Source organism: Ceratotherium simum, chromosome 14 (assembly GCF_057802395.1).
Source record: "Ceratotherium simum simum isolate JZ-2026a chromosome 14, ASM5780239v1, whole genome shotgun sequence".
Classification (NCBI taxonomy): Eukaryota; Metazoa; Chordata; class Mammalia; order Perissodactyla; family Rhinocerotidae; genus Ceratotherium; species Ceratotherium simum.
Window position 1 is genome coordinate 45588645 of NC_141913.1, and position 17962 is coordinate 45606606.

Genomic DNA, 17962 nt, shown 5'->3' on the forward strand with positions numbered 1-17962 from the left:
TTTGGTTTTTTTTCCAGAGGAAATTGTTCCATATGTAGCTGTAGATTGTGTCCATGGGAGGAGGTGAGCTCAGGGTCTTCCTATATTGCCGTCTTGAACCAATCTCATTCTTTTCTCTGGCTAAATAATATTCCATTATATGTTTATAACACATTTTGTTTATCCATTCATCTGTTGATGGACATTTGGGTTGTTTCTATGTTTTGGCTATGGTGAATAGTGCTGCTATGAACATTCATGTGTAAGTATTTGATTACCTGTTTTCAATGTTTTAGGGTATATATGTACACCTAGAATTGCTGGGTCATAGGGTAATTCTGTTTAACTTGTTGAGTGCCAAACTGTTTTCCACAGTGGGTGCAGCATTTTACATTCCCACCAGCAATGGATGAGGGTTCCAATTTCTATACATCCTTGCCAACACGTTATTGTCTATTTATTATTATTTTTTTATAGCCATCCTAGAGGGTGTGAAGTGGTATCTCATTGTGGTTTTGATTTGCATTTTCCTAATGACTAAGGATGTTGAGCATCTTTTCATATGCTTATTGGCCACATATATATATTTATAGATATATGTCTTCTTTGGAGAAATGTCTATTCCAAGAAAATCATTTTTACAGTGTTTATTTTTAAGCTTCCCAGCCTCCACTTCTTCCTAAGATACGTTTTGTTTTCCTTTCAGTGTTTTGATAGGCCTTTTTGTGTTTATAAATGCACCAGAAGTTGTATTGCACCCATAACTTTTCTAGCAGATTCTGACAGGAATTTTAGAAGCTGTCTTACAATTTTCCTAGTCTTCATTCACATCACATGAAGGCAGCAACTGTTAAAATATATTTAGATTCCATTAGAGTACGTTTTGCTATCACATTGGAGTCTCTGAAGAACCATTTTATCTCCGTCAGATATCATTACTGAACAGATAGTTTCTGGTACTGAACATCAGTAAGAACCTTTAGGTGGTGCTCTTTGGTTAAAAACATTTATCCCTCAATCAATTTAAAGGCAGTAATACCGGGAAAAAAGTGTCCTTTAATTTTTTTAGGGATGACTGTCTCCCAAGTCTGCTCAGAACTTTTTCTCTTACTGTTTCTATTGCAGAGGCTAATAATCTGTCCCATCTCCTCCCACCCAATTTCCAAAGGGTTGCTCTGACATAGACACGAAATTCTGCTCCAGAAGCAGGCTGTCAGCTGTGGAATAGCAGAGAGGGAGGTGCTGATTTCCCACCTTAAAAAGGACCCCCAGACTGATACTCTCTCATCACCTGCTGCGAATTATGTCTCCCAAAGAAGTCTCCCATCTCTGTCCTCTGACAGAGGATCCCCTTCTCTGTGGCGTAGTCACATTTCCCTAGTGGGGTCACAGCTTCCCTTACTGTCCTGGAGCTGACAACCTGTCCTGCGGCCAGCTCAGCAGACTAGACCCTCCCCTAGCCTGAAGCCTCAGGCCTCCCACCTCCTCCAGACCTGCTCTCCACCCTTGAGCATCCTAATTCCCCTCTGCTCATTTTCCTGCCAACTCTTCACCATGTATTTCTAGACTATCTGCTCACTTCCCAGCCCCTACTTTTGAGTAAGGGTTACCTTTGCTGTTATTCTGGCTCCAAAGAGTTGAGGTCATTTGGAAAAACTGTCCCTTATCTAAGTATCCTAAGATGCACCCTCCCTGGACACAATTGATCTTATCAACTATAAATCCACACCCTCAGCCTCTGCAGTCTGCTGGCCTTGTGTCAGTAAGCTCTCCCCTAACACTTAGTACCTGGCCCCAACTTTATTTCACGCCAAAGGACTCCCCTCAGTTCCTTTAGAAATCTTGCAGACCTAGAGTCTTCTGTCATATACCCCACTCTAAAATAACCCAAGTTAAAAGGTTTTAAAGGATTATACTTTCCAAAGATTTTACTAAAGCATTTATTTTTTCAACAAAAATATACATTGAATCTCAGATTTACAGAATATAGAAATAATTTATCCAAAGCAATTTGCATTTTAAAATTGTTAATATTGCACCCAACAGTGTAAGTCTTTGACACTTTTGCATTATCGACCTTTCCCACAATTTGCAAAACCGGAGAGGAATCTGAAACTGACAGAATTACACAAGCTAAATTTTCTTTACAAAAAACCCACAAAAGTTACAATTCTTTTTATTTACAAGATAACAAAAAGTTGTAAACTTTCAGAAATTTACTACCATAGAATAAGGAGCCATACATACATTCTTTTATCATACCCAGAAAATAAACTATATACATGCTGTGATTACCTCAAAGGAATTCAAAGGAACACATATTGTGAACATTCACAGCCTAAGGGTAAAGAACAGAATTATTAAAAACACTTCTGCACCTTCCCTAGAATATTGAAACTAGTGTGTGAAAGACACAGAATGAGAAAAGCCTCTGGGAAAATAACTTTTACCTCTTTGAGGGTAGTTTCCATAATTGCCTAAAGTTATCTTCAATTTTAAGAAGATATGCTGTTAGTCTTAGAAATGTTGCTACCAACCTTTTCTCTCAAGAAAATAAGACAAGTGAAAAAGAGTGAGGTCTCTGTTCAAGTCCCTTATAAAATACATATAGGCAGGCACAAAGTTTGCTTTTCAAAAGAAAGCTTTGCAAAATATTCTGCAGTTTATCACTGATATCCTCAGTTTTTAAAAACTTTTTTTTAAAAAGGCCATAAATATTTAAATGCATCTTTTTTTGATGACAGTATGGAATAAATTCACTTGGTACTACAGGAAGTGGCTAAAATAATATGTGATAGTAAGAGTAAAGGTATGTAATGTGCTATTTTAACCTGGTAGGAAACCAAAACATACCGAACCTAGTACTTAATGAAATTTGAAGTAATCTTCCCTGATTGAACTGGATTATTAAACAAATGTGAGGAGAATATGAAACCGTGCAACCCATTATCAACTCTGAAAAAGTCATGGGACCACTTAGCTTCCAAGTGACGAACATGCACGAATCTTTTATCATTACCATTGTAAGTATAAGATCTTTAATGAGGTGGAAAAAAGGAAACTCTGGAAAATATAATTGTAATTTTATAACGCAATACCATTTGAATTGAAATATAAGACGTTTCTAAATTCTGTTGTCCTAGATTGAGACCGGGTTAAAAATGTTCCCTTTGAATCATAATGAACATAGACAGTTGAATAATAGGACTTTTATAAAAGGTAGTCTTGGCTTTGCTATTGCTTAATAGTCCAACCCAAGCAGTTTATTATAAAGCTTATTGTCTTCAACATTCTTGTGACAAATTCCATTTTTTTAAAAAAAGTCCTGAGTGTCTTCCATAAAAAAAAATAGACATTTCCTTTGTGTGATTGTTTCGCGACAGGCCACCTAGAGGCAAAGGCATCAGCTCTCCACAGTTCGCCTGTACTCCGCGGTCCCATCGGCTATGATCGCATCCAGGGGAGAGCGCTTCTTGCGGATGCTGCGCCCGGAGGAGATGAGGTCGGCGTAGCCCCGCTGGTGGGAGAACGCGTAGGCCGAGCGCCGCGAGGACGCACCCCGGCGGAACACGCTCTGCCGCCGCTGCCACTGCTCCTCTGCTTTTAACCGCTTGCGATGCTTCTGAATCTGCAGAAGGGAGAGAGATGGGGCAAGCTCAAGAGAACTGGCTGAATGAAAATGGAAGTCTGTGACGGCCAAGGGCGCCTGGCCAAAAGGAGGTGGACAGGCGCTAACGCTGATGGGGTACCTGGAGCAGGCTGTCCCACACCTGTCTCAGTTGAGGTGGGCATCACTGCCTTCACTTTACAGATATGGAAATGGAGAGAGAGGGAGCTTACAGTGACACTTCCAAGGTCTCAGAGCTAGAAAATGGCGAGTGAAGACTCCGACTCTCCTAAGCTAGTGCTCCTTCCAGTTCATAAATCAGACTGGTACAGGTTTAAGAGAAAACGCATTCCCTTGTTGCTTCTGCATACTCTTGTCAATGGAAAAGGGAGATCTAGGGGATGCTGATGGTTGCCTACCTAGCATCTATTCTCTTCTTCTTTCTGATGGAAACTGAGTTTATTCAGGTACCCGCCCCCCTCTCCTCCGTACAGCCACATTCCTCCTGGGATGTAGATGCCGCTCCCCCGGATGGGACTGATTAATTTCCCTTGCTCAGTTCTAGTCCAGGAATGGGCATGTGACCTAATTCTGGCTAATGACACCTGAGGGAAGTATGCTGGGCCCTTCCGCGAAAAGTCATGAGGATCCTAAGGGAAAGCTATAGAATAATCTTTTATCTTCTCCTGGATATTGACACGTGAGGATGTGATGCTTGGAACTGCTGTGGCCATCTTCCAGCTTCAAGATGAAGCTAATAATGAAGATAGCAGGCGGGAGAGATGGAAAGAACCCCAGTGCTTTCTGATGACATTAAGTTGCTCATCAACTGGGCCTGAAGCCTGCTAATTATTATGGGAGGTGATACATTATTATCGAACCAGTTTGAGCCACAACTTTCTGTTACTTGTAGCTCAAAGGATCCTGCTATAAGAAGTCACATTTTTTTTTTAAATGAAGATTAAAAAAACCCAACTTATTTGCATGGCAAAATGTTAATAGTGTATTTGTTATAGATGTATGGCGGTTCACTATACTATTCTCCCTTTTTATGTTTGATAATTTTTGTAATAAAAAGCAAGCAAATGAAAATGCCAATCCCAAAGGACTTTTTTGCAAAATGGAGTTAAAGAGAAGTCATATAAAAATGTTCATATCGAAATTTGCAAGGGCTTAGAATTTTGCAGGAAAGCTACTTTTGGGAAATGCTTTGATTTCTGTGAGGGGCTCTCAGAGTTAGGAGAGGACTGTATTTTTTCTATACCTTATCGCTTTCTGATGGCCAGATGGTCATTGACAAGAAACGTACGGCAACGACGGGCAATAAGCACACCGCTGCGGTCAAGATGATGGTCAACCAAATATATGGCTGTCTCAGAGCATTTGAAGCCGTGCCTGTGAGAAACATGCAGAATGAGTCTGAGTGGTCCTTTCAGCCCGAGGGCACAGTTAATGTTCCATAATCCATAAACAGATTGTCTATGGTCAAGTTTTACAACCAGCTTGTCCTCGCCAAAACATCCTATCACTGCTCACGGAATGAACGTTTTAAAATCAGACTAAGCAAAGCAAAGTTAGGAAGGTAAACTCTTTGGAAGAAGGCAAATGTACATAAGTGAACAAATAGATAAGAAAAAAAGCAAGTGGATTTGTTGACACTGCATTGATTAAAAATGCAGAATTAGGCAATCTATACTTCCGAATTTTTTCAGGAACTTAAAAAAGAACTTTCTAATTTATAGTTTTGGTTTGAAACTCCAGATATTAACAACTGGCACAGCCATTTGTGTGGTAGGCCTTGTAGTAGCTGTTTTATACAGATCGTGCCATTTAATCAGTTCTGAAAGATGAGTATTACCCTCTTTACCACGTAAGGAAATTGAGCCGTGGAGAAGTAAAGAAATTGGCCCTAAGTAAGAGAACTAGTTAGGGCGTCTCCTGAATTAAGACCCACATCCATCTGACTAGAGCCAGGCTTTTTCCACTGCAATTTGGCTTCTGGTTTTTTATGTCAGAGGAAGTAACAATTTGATTCCATAATACAATCAGGTAATCATATATACTACTCAATTTTAAAACTAGAGCCAAATTTCTCACAATATTTTCTGCATTTACACTCTAAGTTTATAAAAATAATGGCCTTTATTTTTTAAATGTGGTTTTTACACTGCTAATTGTATATGGGTTTAAAAAGCACTCCCTATGGGAATATTCTAAGTAGCCGGGTACTAAATTTTTAAAACACAGAGTCAATAAAGAAAAACAAAATCATAAAAAAAATGAACTCAATACCAGGAAGAAAAGGGTTACTACAGCAACTGGCTTTTACAACCCAACAAGTAATTATTAAAAAACCTAATCTTTTATAGGGAAACAAGTTTATGGGGATTTTTTTTCCATTGTGAATCCAAACTACTCTATTCAAAATAAGAAGTTCATAAACTTCAATTCATGATATTTATTTATAAAATTTATGATATTTATCAGTTCAAATTCATCTTAACATTATAAAATATATGACAAATTGACAAATTTATACAGTTGTAAACTATAGTCACGTGTCACTTGATGGGGATGTGTTCTGAGAAACGTGTCATTAGGCGATTTCGTCAGTGTGCGAACGTCACAGAGTATACTTACACAAACCTAGATGGTATAGCCTACTACACACCTAGGCTATATGATACTTATCTTATGGGACCACCGTCTTATATGCAGTCTGTCGTTGACCATAATGTTACATGGCGCGTGACTGTATTTTGTTTTCTATAAGTTTACTAATTGCTCTGCATACATATTTCCAATGATATAGGCCACTTTTAAGTCCTAGAATTTCATCATATGGGATTCATAGTTTGATTAGCTAATTTGATATTCTTAGGTCTTCGAGTTATTTCTTTTTTTTTTTTTTTTGGTGAGGAAGATCAGCCCTGAGATAACATCCAATGCCAATCCTCCTCTTTTTGCTGAGGAAGATCAGCCCTGGGCTAACATCTGTGCCCATCTTCCTCTACTTTATATGGGCTGCTGCCACAGCATGGCTTGACAAGTGGTGCGTCAGTGCGCACCCGGGATCCGAACCTGCAAACCCCGGGCCACCGAAGTGGAACGTGCGCACTTAACTGCTGTGCCACCAGGCTGGCCCCAAGTTATTTCCATTTTTTAAAAAACAGTTAGAAATACTGTGGTAGTACAATCTTTGTACAGATTACCTTTCCAAAATTTGGTGTGTTTTATTTTAGGGTATTTTCCCCAAGTGAAAATACTGGGTCAAAATGTATGAAAAATTTTATTGTCCATTAGGTATTTCCAGATAGTGTTTTGGAAAAATTAAACTATGTTACAGTGCTACCACCAATACATGTATTCTCAATTTCCCAATAACCTACCAGTATGAGCTTTTATGGGAGGAAAAGAAAAGCTTTTATCTAACCTAACAGAGGCACAATTACATCTTAAGGTTATTTTAATTTGCTTTCGTCCCATCACGTTACCACCTTTCCAACCCACCACCACCATTCAATTTCCAGTCAGGACATTAATTTTCACTAGCAATAATTTATGCTTTGTGTGTTTTTGCTTACCCAGAAGTTATGTCAGAATCTAAACTAATGATATTTTTCTGTACATTTATTGTTGGAATTTACATAATACCAACCTGTAAATTGAAATGCAGATGGGAAGAGAACATGTATTCCAGCACTATGCAAGTCAAACATGATGCCAAAATAAAGTGCAATGCTTCCAAAAATTGAAAAAGCATTCACAAAAGTCCAATAAGAAGTATCCAAGCCAATCTGTTGGGAAACCAGAGAAAAACAGAGCACTCACTTTGGGGAGTTAGCAAGAAATAAAGGATCTAAGGATTCTGAAAATAGAATTTAGCAATTTAGGCACGATCTGGCTTGAATACTGAACAATCAGAAACTATCCTTGGCTCAGGCAAGAAATAGGAAATGCGCTTGGGATAAGGGGTGAGAATAGCAGTCATATTTTGTAACGTGGCGGAGGCTCAGCTGGAGAGAGAGTGGGAGGCAGGTGGATATGCACGCTGGTCTGTGTACAAAAATACACCTACCAACAAATACTGAAAATAGGCGACGAAAGCCACGTACCTGGAAATTGACCGTTATTATAAGAGCAGAGGCAATTGTGACAGCAAAAGATTGGTAGTCTGAAGGTGCCTCTCCATCCTGTCCCACGGTTTGCAGATAAGCTCCAAAAGGTATGAAGAAGAGGATCATTGATGTTAAAACTCCATGCAGCAAGCTCACGAAGAATCTCTTATAGTTGAATAGTAAGTCTCTTTGTCCCACTACATATAACCCAGGGAATCGCAGGCTCAGTTTGTCACTCACATCCTTAAGGGGAAAACACAGTTAGAGTTGTGTACTGTCCATCAGGATCAAAGAACTCAGAGATTTGTTACATACAACTTGTATCTCACAAAGAGTTGCAGCTTGTTAAGTTTTAGGAAGGCAAAAACTAAACAAGGTAAGTCCTGAATAGTTTCAGTGGGCAGAGATCAACCTCATTACTTTAGTCCACCATTAACTGATAGTTTAATTCAGAGTGAGACTAGGGAGAAGTGTATTATTTTGCTATTTATGGAAAGAAAACAAATTAGTAATGTCAAAAAAAATGTAGAGACGCTATTTTTAACCTCATGAGAGAATATATTATTTCTAATTCTTTAGTAAAGTATTTTCACATACAAGTTGGTGTGTTAATTCAGAATTATTCTTTTTATTCATTAAAGCATTTTCTCTAAGAATTACTACTAGACAGTATGTGAACTAATTTGGGAATTAAACATAAGTTTTGGAAAGTGTTAAAATAATTTACTTTTAAAATGAGTAAGTTATTATTATAGAGATGTACTGTACTGTCAGACAAGAAAGTCTTTGTCCAAAAGGAGGATAATAAACTCTTTTGTCCATGAATTCAACCCAGGCACAGAAGTCCTCTTTTCTTACTATAAAATAAGAAGCACAGCACTTACTCTTGTTGCCTGACAACAGAACTATAATAGGGTTTACTCAGAATGAAGTCAAAACCAAAAGAATGCATTGAAATATTTGCTTTTAACTTTTCTAAGAGGTGCTCAGTCTTGTCTCAGTCTGTCCAGAAGTGTCCCTGTCAGCACGAGGCTCCTACCTGGTCGAGCAGCCCCACGAGGAGCACAGGCAGGCTGGAGTACAGCACATTGTAGAGGGTGATGAACCAGTCTTCATATGCAGTCTGTGAGGAGATGACAGGGTCTGTGTCAGCAGCCAAGAAATACTGCCAGCCTAGTCGACATGCATTCATCTGCTCTCTCAAAGCAGGGATGTCCCCAGGCTGAGTGGGGACTTCTGCCAGTGTAAACAACCCTCATCTACACCTGCAGACAGCATGAGTTTGTTTCTATGTAACGGGCAGAATCAAAGACCATTCCCCTGAAACTAAATTTCCCCCTCTAGTAAGTGGACGAATATACTGCAAAAAGTTTTTAGAAAAGGAGTCTATTCTATTTGAATAATGCTGGAAAACAAGTTAGTATTCATCTATTTTATGTCCCTTTAACAATGAACATAAAACTAGTTCAAAAGCACATAAGCACCATTCAAATTTTCTTTACTTTTAGGAAGTCTAGCATTTCCACTTAAACATTTTGTAAAACAGAATTTGACTGAATATAAGAAATATGCTTCTGAAAGGGCCAAGCAAGGCTGTGCATACACCAGTCCTCAGGGTAGGATAGAGGGAAAGGGCTTATTCAGCACTAACAGTTATACACAGTCCTGCATAGAAACAGGAAGAAGGCCTCAACCCTGCTCAAAGTCGCTCCTGGCCCCCGGTTTCTGAGGCTCCTCTGATACCATTCCTCTGTGGCATAGCATCAAGGAGGTTTGGACAACCACAGGCACTGACTTAGGTTCATTTTTTACTAATGATATTTTTAGCCTTGGTCATGATATAGTTTTATACTTTCAAAGTTGAATAATTTGTCAGCACTGTTCTTAATGGCAATGTAACTTGCAAAAAAGATCTAAGGTGAGGGCAAAGACACATAAACAAAAGCCAATAGACCAGGAACAAATTCCACCTTTTTAAAGGCAAAATAATGTTTTTACTTTTGCTGAGGAAGATTCACCCTGAGCTAACATCCATTGTCAATCTTCCTCTTTTTGCTTGAGGAAGAGTCACCCTGAGCTAACAGTATGCCAATCTTCCTCTATTTTGTGTGTGGGTCACCACCACAGCATGGCCACTGAGGAGTGGTGTAGGTCTGCGCCTGGGAACTAACCTGGACTGCTGAAGTAGAGTACCATGAATTTAACCACTAGGCCACGGGGCTGGCCCCAAAATAAAATATTTGTAAAGCAGCAGAAACATTTTAGAAAAGTAATCTCTAATCTGAATTAATCTACGCCTCAACTATTAAGAGATAGAAGACCAAAACTGCAAATCAAATCAATGAATTAATTAATGATGATGTTATATTACCTGTGCAGAGTACCCATTGAAGAAGGAGTACCAGAAGTGAACCAAAGTAAATGCAAAGTTTTTATAAAAGAAGTATCGTAGGAACTTGCACATCCTTATGTAAGACCATCGGCCATGCACCAGCAGCAGTCTCTGCAGGTATCTGAACTGAGCAAAGGAGTAGTCACTCGACATGACGGCTTGCATGCCTTCTTGTCCACTTATTCCAACACCAATGTGGGCAGCTATGGGGCAGAGGAGAAGATACTGTGAATCATAAGCCTATTTTAAGGCAAAACATTGAGATGATAAAAATGTTTCCATAGAAAACAAAGAACAAAGACAGACATTGATGGAACAATAAATATGAAAACTCTTGCTCCCCATCCCCCACCCCCAGCTTCTGAACTCAACTCAAAGGCAGAGGTACAAGTTGCTAAACGGAGCACATGGTTGGGCCTCCATAAATGTGAAAGGATCTCAGGTGGGTGGTGAATTCCATTCGGATTATCTGCTCACCTCATAAGACATCTTTCCCACCCACAGGTGAGCCCCAGGCACCCACATGTACTGTGTGTCCCTGCCTCCTTGGCCATAGCTGAATCAGCCATGAGCAGATATGTAATCTGGGGTAGATATTAAGAATTGGCTCTCTCAACCTTCATTCCACCCTTGTCCTAATTGGAGAGGTGGGAAAGCAAATAAAAGCCCTACATTGCCCCAAATCCCTTGCAGCTAGATTCTCTATGATTTAAGTTCCATTGCTTTGACCCCTTTGTGGTTTGGAAGCAGAAGTGAATTGAAGTCCAGCATCACTTCCCTGTCTGGCATTTCTGCAGCAGAGTTCATATCCATTTTCCAGTTGCCAGATGTTGACAGACAACTGCAAAGTCTTCTCAATTGAAAAGCTCTTCAGAGAACCCTCAAAACTAGAAGCTCCTCTGGTGAGTGACCCAGACATTAGAGCCTCAGCCTTGAACCTGCTTCTTCAGTCCATACAGAGCTTTTATGAGTACGTAGCCCCCTGCATTAATCACTTCCTGCTTAAAGTACCTAAAGGTGTCTACTTCCTGTACTACACCCTGATTGATTGAAAACTGAAGCTGGACCAGTCTCTCTCTCTCGGCATTTGGAATTAGGATTTGGGTGTTTGTGTTTGGGATTCTAACATGTAAATTATTGAGGTGTGGGAGAGATGTATTTCTTTCTGAGGGGTTCTGAGGGGCAGAGAAATAAAGTCATCGAGAGAGAAGGAGAGAGAGACAGATAGACACTGGGTTCCCAGTGCAGCTGGAAGTCCTGGTTCCAGCATCTTCTCAGGCCTGGCTTCTTGGGCAGCATGAGACATGTATCTTTTAAAATAAATTTAGTTTTGTCTTAAACTGGCTTCAGTTGTTCTCCAACATATGTAATCAAAAGAGTATTAACTAAGATACTGTTAAACTTTCAAAGGCTTATTCATGGCCCACCATGACCTTAAGACACACAATTTTTTGCAGGGGGGAAGGCTTCCAGAATGGAAAGAAATAAAAGACAATTTTACCCATCCTTCTAATAGTCATTGAATCACATTTTCAACTTAGAGAATTATGAATTTTGTCTAGGTCTTAAAAGTCATGAAAGTGAAGACAGATAGTGAGATCATTCAGAGAACATATGTTTAAGAACACAACCTATTATTACTCAGACCCTGAGAAGTGACTGCCAGCTCAGCAGAGTTTCCAACTAAAAGAAGCTCCAAAAACCCTGCCCCAGTTGCAGAACACAAGGTCTGGCAAATGCAAACACAGCATAGTGACTTGTCCAACCCTAAGTTTTCAATAACACTTTGCAATTCTAAAAAATAGAATAAACTGCGTCTCATTCAGTATTTATGACCGATTTCAAAACACACAAATACTAATGACTAGTTATGGTTGCCAAATTGCTCTTTCCTACCAAACCATGGCCCTCTTTCCTTTACAAGCAACAGAGGGAAATGTGGAACTGAGGAATAGGAAGCCCTGCCATCCAGTCCAACCTTTCTGCAGACCAAGGACAGTATGTGAAATGAACACTGCCACAGTTCACAGGGTGATTCGAGGCACTGAACAGATGCACTTTATAAGGCCACACTGGTTTTTTCCCTAAAATCTAAATATAGGCACCTAGATATTCCTGAAGTTCCAAATGTGGTTTCAGATGCCTCACAGGTAGGCTCCTTCATAATTCCTTAACAAACGGATCATTTCCTCAAGACTTTCTGGCTCTATCTCACCTCTCTCATGCTGCTTGTTCATTCTCAGGGTCTTAGACCCAGAAAAAACAACACCCACCAGCCCGTAGACATCTTCAGGCACAAGAGAGGGAGAGGGCAGCTTATGAGAGTCCTCGTATTCTTGCTAGGGGAGAAAACGTGGTGGGTTGCAATTCCCTCCACTTCTCCTGGACTACACTGCTCGACATGAAACACGTTAGCAAATGGTCAGATTGTTTTTGACACTTAAATTTCACTCTTACTTCTGTATAAACAGCAAACAATTTCTTTCTGTATATTGTTCTTGATGCAGTTGAAAGAGATGATAGTTTTTTACAAAGTACAAAAAGGCACTAACTAAAGGATAAAGCTGACTTCCAAAGAGACCTCAGAGTTTCCTTGATTTTTGTCCCAAATGGCTGCTCCATAGGTTGTATATAACAGCACCTGCCATACAACAGAGCTTAATGAAAATCTTAAGACAACTTAAGAAAAACAAGTCTCAATAAGGTTATCTGTGTTCACTTTTTGTGATCCCTTTCACCATCCCCTGGTGAACTCAGAGGAACAAAAATATTTTCTTTATCTCTCTCTCTCTGTTTTTTTTTTTGTGAGGAAGATCAGCCCTGAGCTAACATCCGATGCCAATCCTCCTCTTTTTGCCATGAAAAATTGGCCCTGGGCTAACATCTGTGCCCATCTTCCTCTACTTTATATGGGACGCCGCCACAGCGTGGCTTGACAAGCAGTGCGTTGGTGCCCGCCTGGGATCCGAACCTGCGAACCTGGGCCACCAAAGCAAAGCACGTGCTCTTAACCGCTGCACCACTGGGCCAGCCCCCAAAACATTTTCAAGTGCAAGTCATATAATCAGATGGTAAATCTGCAAGGTAACCCCCCTCTCTCCAACATCTAGAAGTCTACATTATAAGTGAATACAAACAATGTTTGAGTTACTTGCCCTTAAGGGTACATAATGGAAAATAAACTAGAGCTGGCTACAGAGGTAAGAAGTAGATCTAATTCTGAGCAAGCAATGTCATTTGCATGGTAGGACGAGCATGTGCAAAACACAGTGGGGAGGAATTAAGCTGGCAGTGGCCACAGACATACTCATGATAAGGAAGAAGACGTACATCATAGAGCTGACTCCTGCTGAGGAAGAAAAGTTGCAGTATTCTTAGTATAGATCAAGGAGGAGGAGGAAGAGACTCTAAGAAAAGAAAGAGACAGATGCATGAGTTACAAAATAGGCTGAATTAAAATTTAGTTATACATAATGCATTTAAACTACCCAGCACAACAGGACATGCATATACATGTGTAGTCATGTAACAGTTCATCTTTTTTTTTTTTAAAGATTTTATTTATTTTATTTTTTTCCCCCCAAAGCCCCAGTAGATAGTTGTATGTCATAGCTGCACATCCTTCTAGTTGCTGTATGTGGGACTCGGCCTCAGGATGGACGGAGAAGTGGTGCCTCGATGCGCGCCCGGGATCAGAACCCGGGCCTCCGGCATTGCAGTGTGCGCACTTAACCACCAAGCCACAGGGCCGGCCATCACAGTTCATCTTAACAACAGTAATATCACAAAGCTGTAAGTGACGTTGGAGACAACTTTCTTGTTTTCAGATGAGAAAACGGGCCTGAGCATAAGCCCAAGGTGACAGAGCATGTTGGCAGTAAGATGAGGACAAGTTTTCAGGTCTCACTAGTTTGGGCATTTGCATTACAAGATACTCCCTAATAGGAATATAGGGAGAAAAAAGGACCAGGATTCAGACATGTTGATGAGGGTTTGGTTCTGCATGCTTTAATTCCAGCACAACTGTATTTCTGCATGACAGTACTCAATCCTTTAATTTGTGGGAACCTAGGGTCCTCCAACCAGCAATACGACCCTGGGCAGTCTTCTATGGAGGTCAGGAGGATGGTGAGACCATGTTGGAGCTTTGCTTCAAGGCCAAGTGTGTCACTATGAGCTCACACCAGTTCACCCAATGGCGAAGTTCTAACAGATTTACCAAAGGCAGGAAGAAATCCCCACAAAAAGAGCTTAGGTGAGGGAGAATAATATTCTCAAAACAAATACCAGAGAGAGTTCAATAATTTATGTCAAGCTCAGCAGAATTTTTACGAAACTCATTAAATAGCAGGATTTTTAATAAGCCCTAAAGAAATATGAGAGGAGAAGCAGCAAGAGAAAAAAAAAATCCAAACATTTGTAAAAGAAGGAAACAAAGCAGGATAAATTCACCCATATGGAACTCATCTTCTACTTGGCATTCTATGAGTAGCACTGTCATGCCTGCTGCCTCCTACTGGGGGAACTGTAAACTTCCTGAGGGCAGGTCACAGGTGTACTCATCATGGTTAAGTGCCTTTATTAAACATCTACTTTATGAATGCCTGAGCAATGAAATCTAAAAAACTACCCCCAAAATGTTCCTGCCATTTCTTTTCTTTAGCAAGTCAGGTTGCATTGGCTGCCTGTACGAGACTCACTGTTTTTGTGTGTGTGAGGAGATCAGCCCTGTGCTAACATCTGCCAATCCTCCTCTTTTTTTGCTGAGGAAGACTGGCCCTGGGCCAACATCTATGCCCATCTTCCTCCACTTTATATGGGATGCCACCACAGCATGGCTTGCCAAGCAGTGCGTCGGTGCGCGCCCAGGATCCCAACCGGTGAACCCCAGGCCGCCGCAGCAGAGCGCGCGCACTTAACCACTTGTGCCGCTGGGCCGGCCCTGAGACTCACTTTTGATCATGTTTACATCATTGGCCCCGTCTCCAATGGCCAGCGTGATGGCTTTCTTGTACCTCTTCACCAGGTCCACCACCATTGCCTTCTGTTTGGGGGTGACCCGGCAGCAGATGACGGCACTGCACTCGCAGGCCAGGTCTACAAAGTTCTTCTGCTGCTGCTCTTTCTTAGCCTCCAGCCTCCTTTTACTCTGCGTCCGCATTCGTCTTTCTTCTTCTGTCCTCGGGAACTTCAGCTTCAGAATCTTACTTCTCTTGGTCTTTTTCTCTAGAAGAATTTCATTCTGTGAAGTCAGAGAGGGAACGGATTAAACCATTTTGGTTTTCTATGTCAAGAGTACCGTTCCCAAGACTTTGATTATGTGAAGGATAATTCTTGGGTTATATCATTGATTATATTGTTCTGATTATAAAATACAATTACTATAAAAATTTAGAAAATACAAAAATTACAAAGAAGTAAATCAAAATTATCCATTAATTGATAAACCAGGGATAGCCACTGTTACCAGTTTGGTATAATTCCTTTTATATATAACAATTAAGTCTCAAACTTGGGAAATCACACTTCCATTTATAGGCTAAGAGATTTTTAGGTTGGCAGTTAATGTGGAAAACCACCTAAAATTGTTCCATAGTGAACTGCTTTAGTTTGAGCCAAATGCACCGATAAACTAATGATACATACCAACCAGGAGCCAGTGATTATTAAGGCACGGTTTCCGCCAGGTGGAAAAAAGGGTTCGGGTACTGGGGGTACAAATTTTGCATAGACTCCAACTCTATTCCTCTGGTCTTCCATCCTTGTTTGAAGAAGAGCACTGGGGGAAAAGAAATTTAAGTGTTTAAAGTACAAGACCATAAACAGGCCCTTGACTGTAAGACAATTTTGACATAGAATCTCTTTTTAAAATTGTGATAAAAAACACATCACATAAAATTTATCATCTTAACTATTTGTAAGTGTACACTTCAATAGAATTAAGCATATTCACATTGTTGTATAACCAATCGCCAGAACTTTTCCATCTTTCAAAACTGAAACTCCACACTCATTAAATAACAACTCCCTATCTCCCTCCCCCAGCCCCTGGTACCCACCCCTCTACTTTCTGTTTCTATGAATTTGACTATTCTAGATAACTCATATGTGGAATCATACAGTATTTGTCTTTTTGTGACTGGCTTATTTCACTTAGCATAATGTCCTCAAGGTTCATCCATATTGTAGCATGTGATAGAATTTCCTTCCTTTTTATTTTTGATATTTTTTTAATTTTTATTTTTTTTTGCGAGGAAGATCAGCCCTGAGCTAACATCTGCCAATCGTCCTCTTTTTGCTGAGGAAGACTGGCCCTGAGCTAACATCCATGCCCATCTTCCTCCACTTTATATGGGACGACGCCACAGCATGGCTTGACAAGCGGTGTGTCGGTGGGCGCCGGGGATCCCAACCGGCAAACCCCGGACCGCCACAGCGGAGCGCGCACACGTAACTGTTTGCGCCACCAGGCTGGCCCCAATTTCCTTCCTTTTTAAAGGTGAACAATATTCCTTTGTATGGATATACCACATTTTGTTTATTCATTCATCAATCGATGGACATTTGGGTTGCTTGGCTATTGTGAATAGTGCTGCTATAAACATGGGTGTCCAAATACCTCTTCAAGTCCCTGCTTTCAATTCTTTGAGTATATACCCAGAAGTGGGATTCCAGGCATGGTAATTTTATTTTTAATTTTTTTGAGGAACCACCATACCATTTTCCATAGTTTCTACACCATTTTTCATTCCCACCAACAGTGCACAAGAGTTTTAATTTCTCCACATCCTTGCCTACACTTGTTATTTTCTGTTTTTTTGTTATTAGCCATCCTAATGGGTGTGAGGTAATATCTTATTGTGGTTTTAATTTGCATTTCACTAATGATTAGTGATGCTGAGCATCATTTCACAGGCTTGTTGGCCATTTGTATATCCTCTTTGGAGAAATGTCTAGTCAAGTCCTTTGTTCATTTTTTACTTGGGTGACATATAATCTTACTAAGTCTGGATTCCTCCACCATGGGGGCACCATGTTCTTGGTGCTTCATTATTTGCCAAAGACAGCTAAAAGGAAGATACAGTTGAAAAGTTCACGGGCAACAGAGGGAAGGCAATCCTAATCTGAATTATAACACACTGGAGTGAACTCTACCGTATTATAAACAGTGGCTGCTGTTTGTCAGAAAGAAACTTATTTCCACATAAAGATCTGTCTGCTTTTGAGAAATGCTCAATGCTTTATATCAACACATTATTGAAAAGACCACATATAGCACATTCATGTGACAGAAAAATGAGTCATGGCATTTTGGAGTAGAAAGGACTATAAATATCCATTCTCTCCATGTTACAAATAAGGAAATCAAACCCAGAGAGATGGTATGATTTGCCCGCCTCAAGTTGATGGGAAAACTGGAATGAAGACTCAGGTCTCCTAACTCTCAGCCCAGGGCTTTCCTCATTACACACACAGAACCATTATATTTCACCTTCAAGAGCAGGTTTCTCAACCTTGGCACTATTGACATCTCGGGCTGGACAACTCCTTGTTGTATGTGGCTGTCCATTGGATTGTAGGATGTTTAGCAGCATCCCTGGTCTCTACCCATTAGAAGCCAGTAGCAACCCTCCTCCCCCATTGTGACAATGAAAGATGTCTCCAGACATTGCCAGCTGTTCCCTGGAAGGCAAAATTGCCCCCAGTTGAGAACCACTGCACTAGAGGATTGGGTATCTACTATCCTTTTGTTATTCTCATTTTCAAGTTGAAAATAAGGAGTTTTAAGACAAATCACTAAAAGGCTAGAAGAGAAAAAAGAAGAAGTTACTCATTCAAACCCTTCTAGAGAAATCATCCTTTCAG

General features: G+C 40.3%; 1 protein-coding gene across 1 annotated transcript in view; it reads right to left on the minus strand.

The window, feature by feature from the left end:
- Window positions 1-1901: 1901 nt before the first annotated feature.
- The window catches only part of ATP8B1 (ATPase phospholipid transporting 8B1), a 117111-nt gene continuing 101050 nt past the window's right edge, over window positions 1902-17962 (minus strand). Inside the window, exons 21-28 of the mRNA XM_004422575.3 lie at window positions 15743-15875; window positions 15050-15338; window positions 10076-10299; window positions 8744-8827; window positions 7702-7947; window positions 7245-7383; window positions 4851-4981; window positions 1902-3607 (exon numbers count right to left, since the gene is read on the minus strand). Of these exons, the coding sequence (XP_004422632.1) occupies window positions 3383-3607; window positions 4851-4981; window positions 7245-7383; window positions 7702-7947; window positions 8744-8827; window positions 10076-10299; window positions 15050-15338; window positions 15743-15875 (1471 nt within the window). The 3' untranslated portion in view covers window positions 1902-3382. The remainder of the gene's footprint in view (window positions 3608-4850; window positions 4982-7244; window positions 7384-7701; window positions 7948-8743; window positions 8828-10075; window positions 10300-15049; window positions 15339-15742; window positions 15876-17962) is intronic.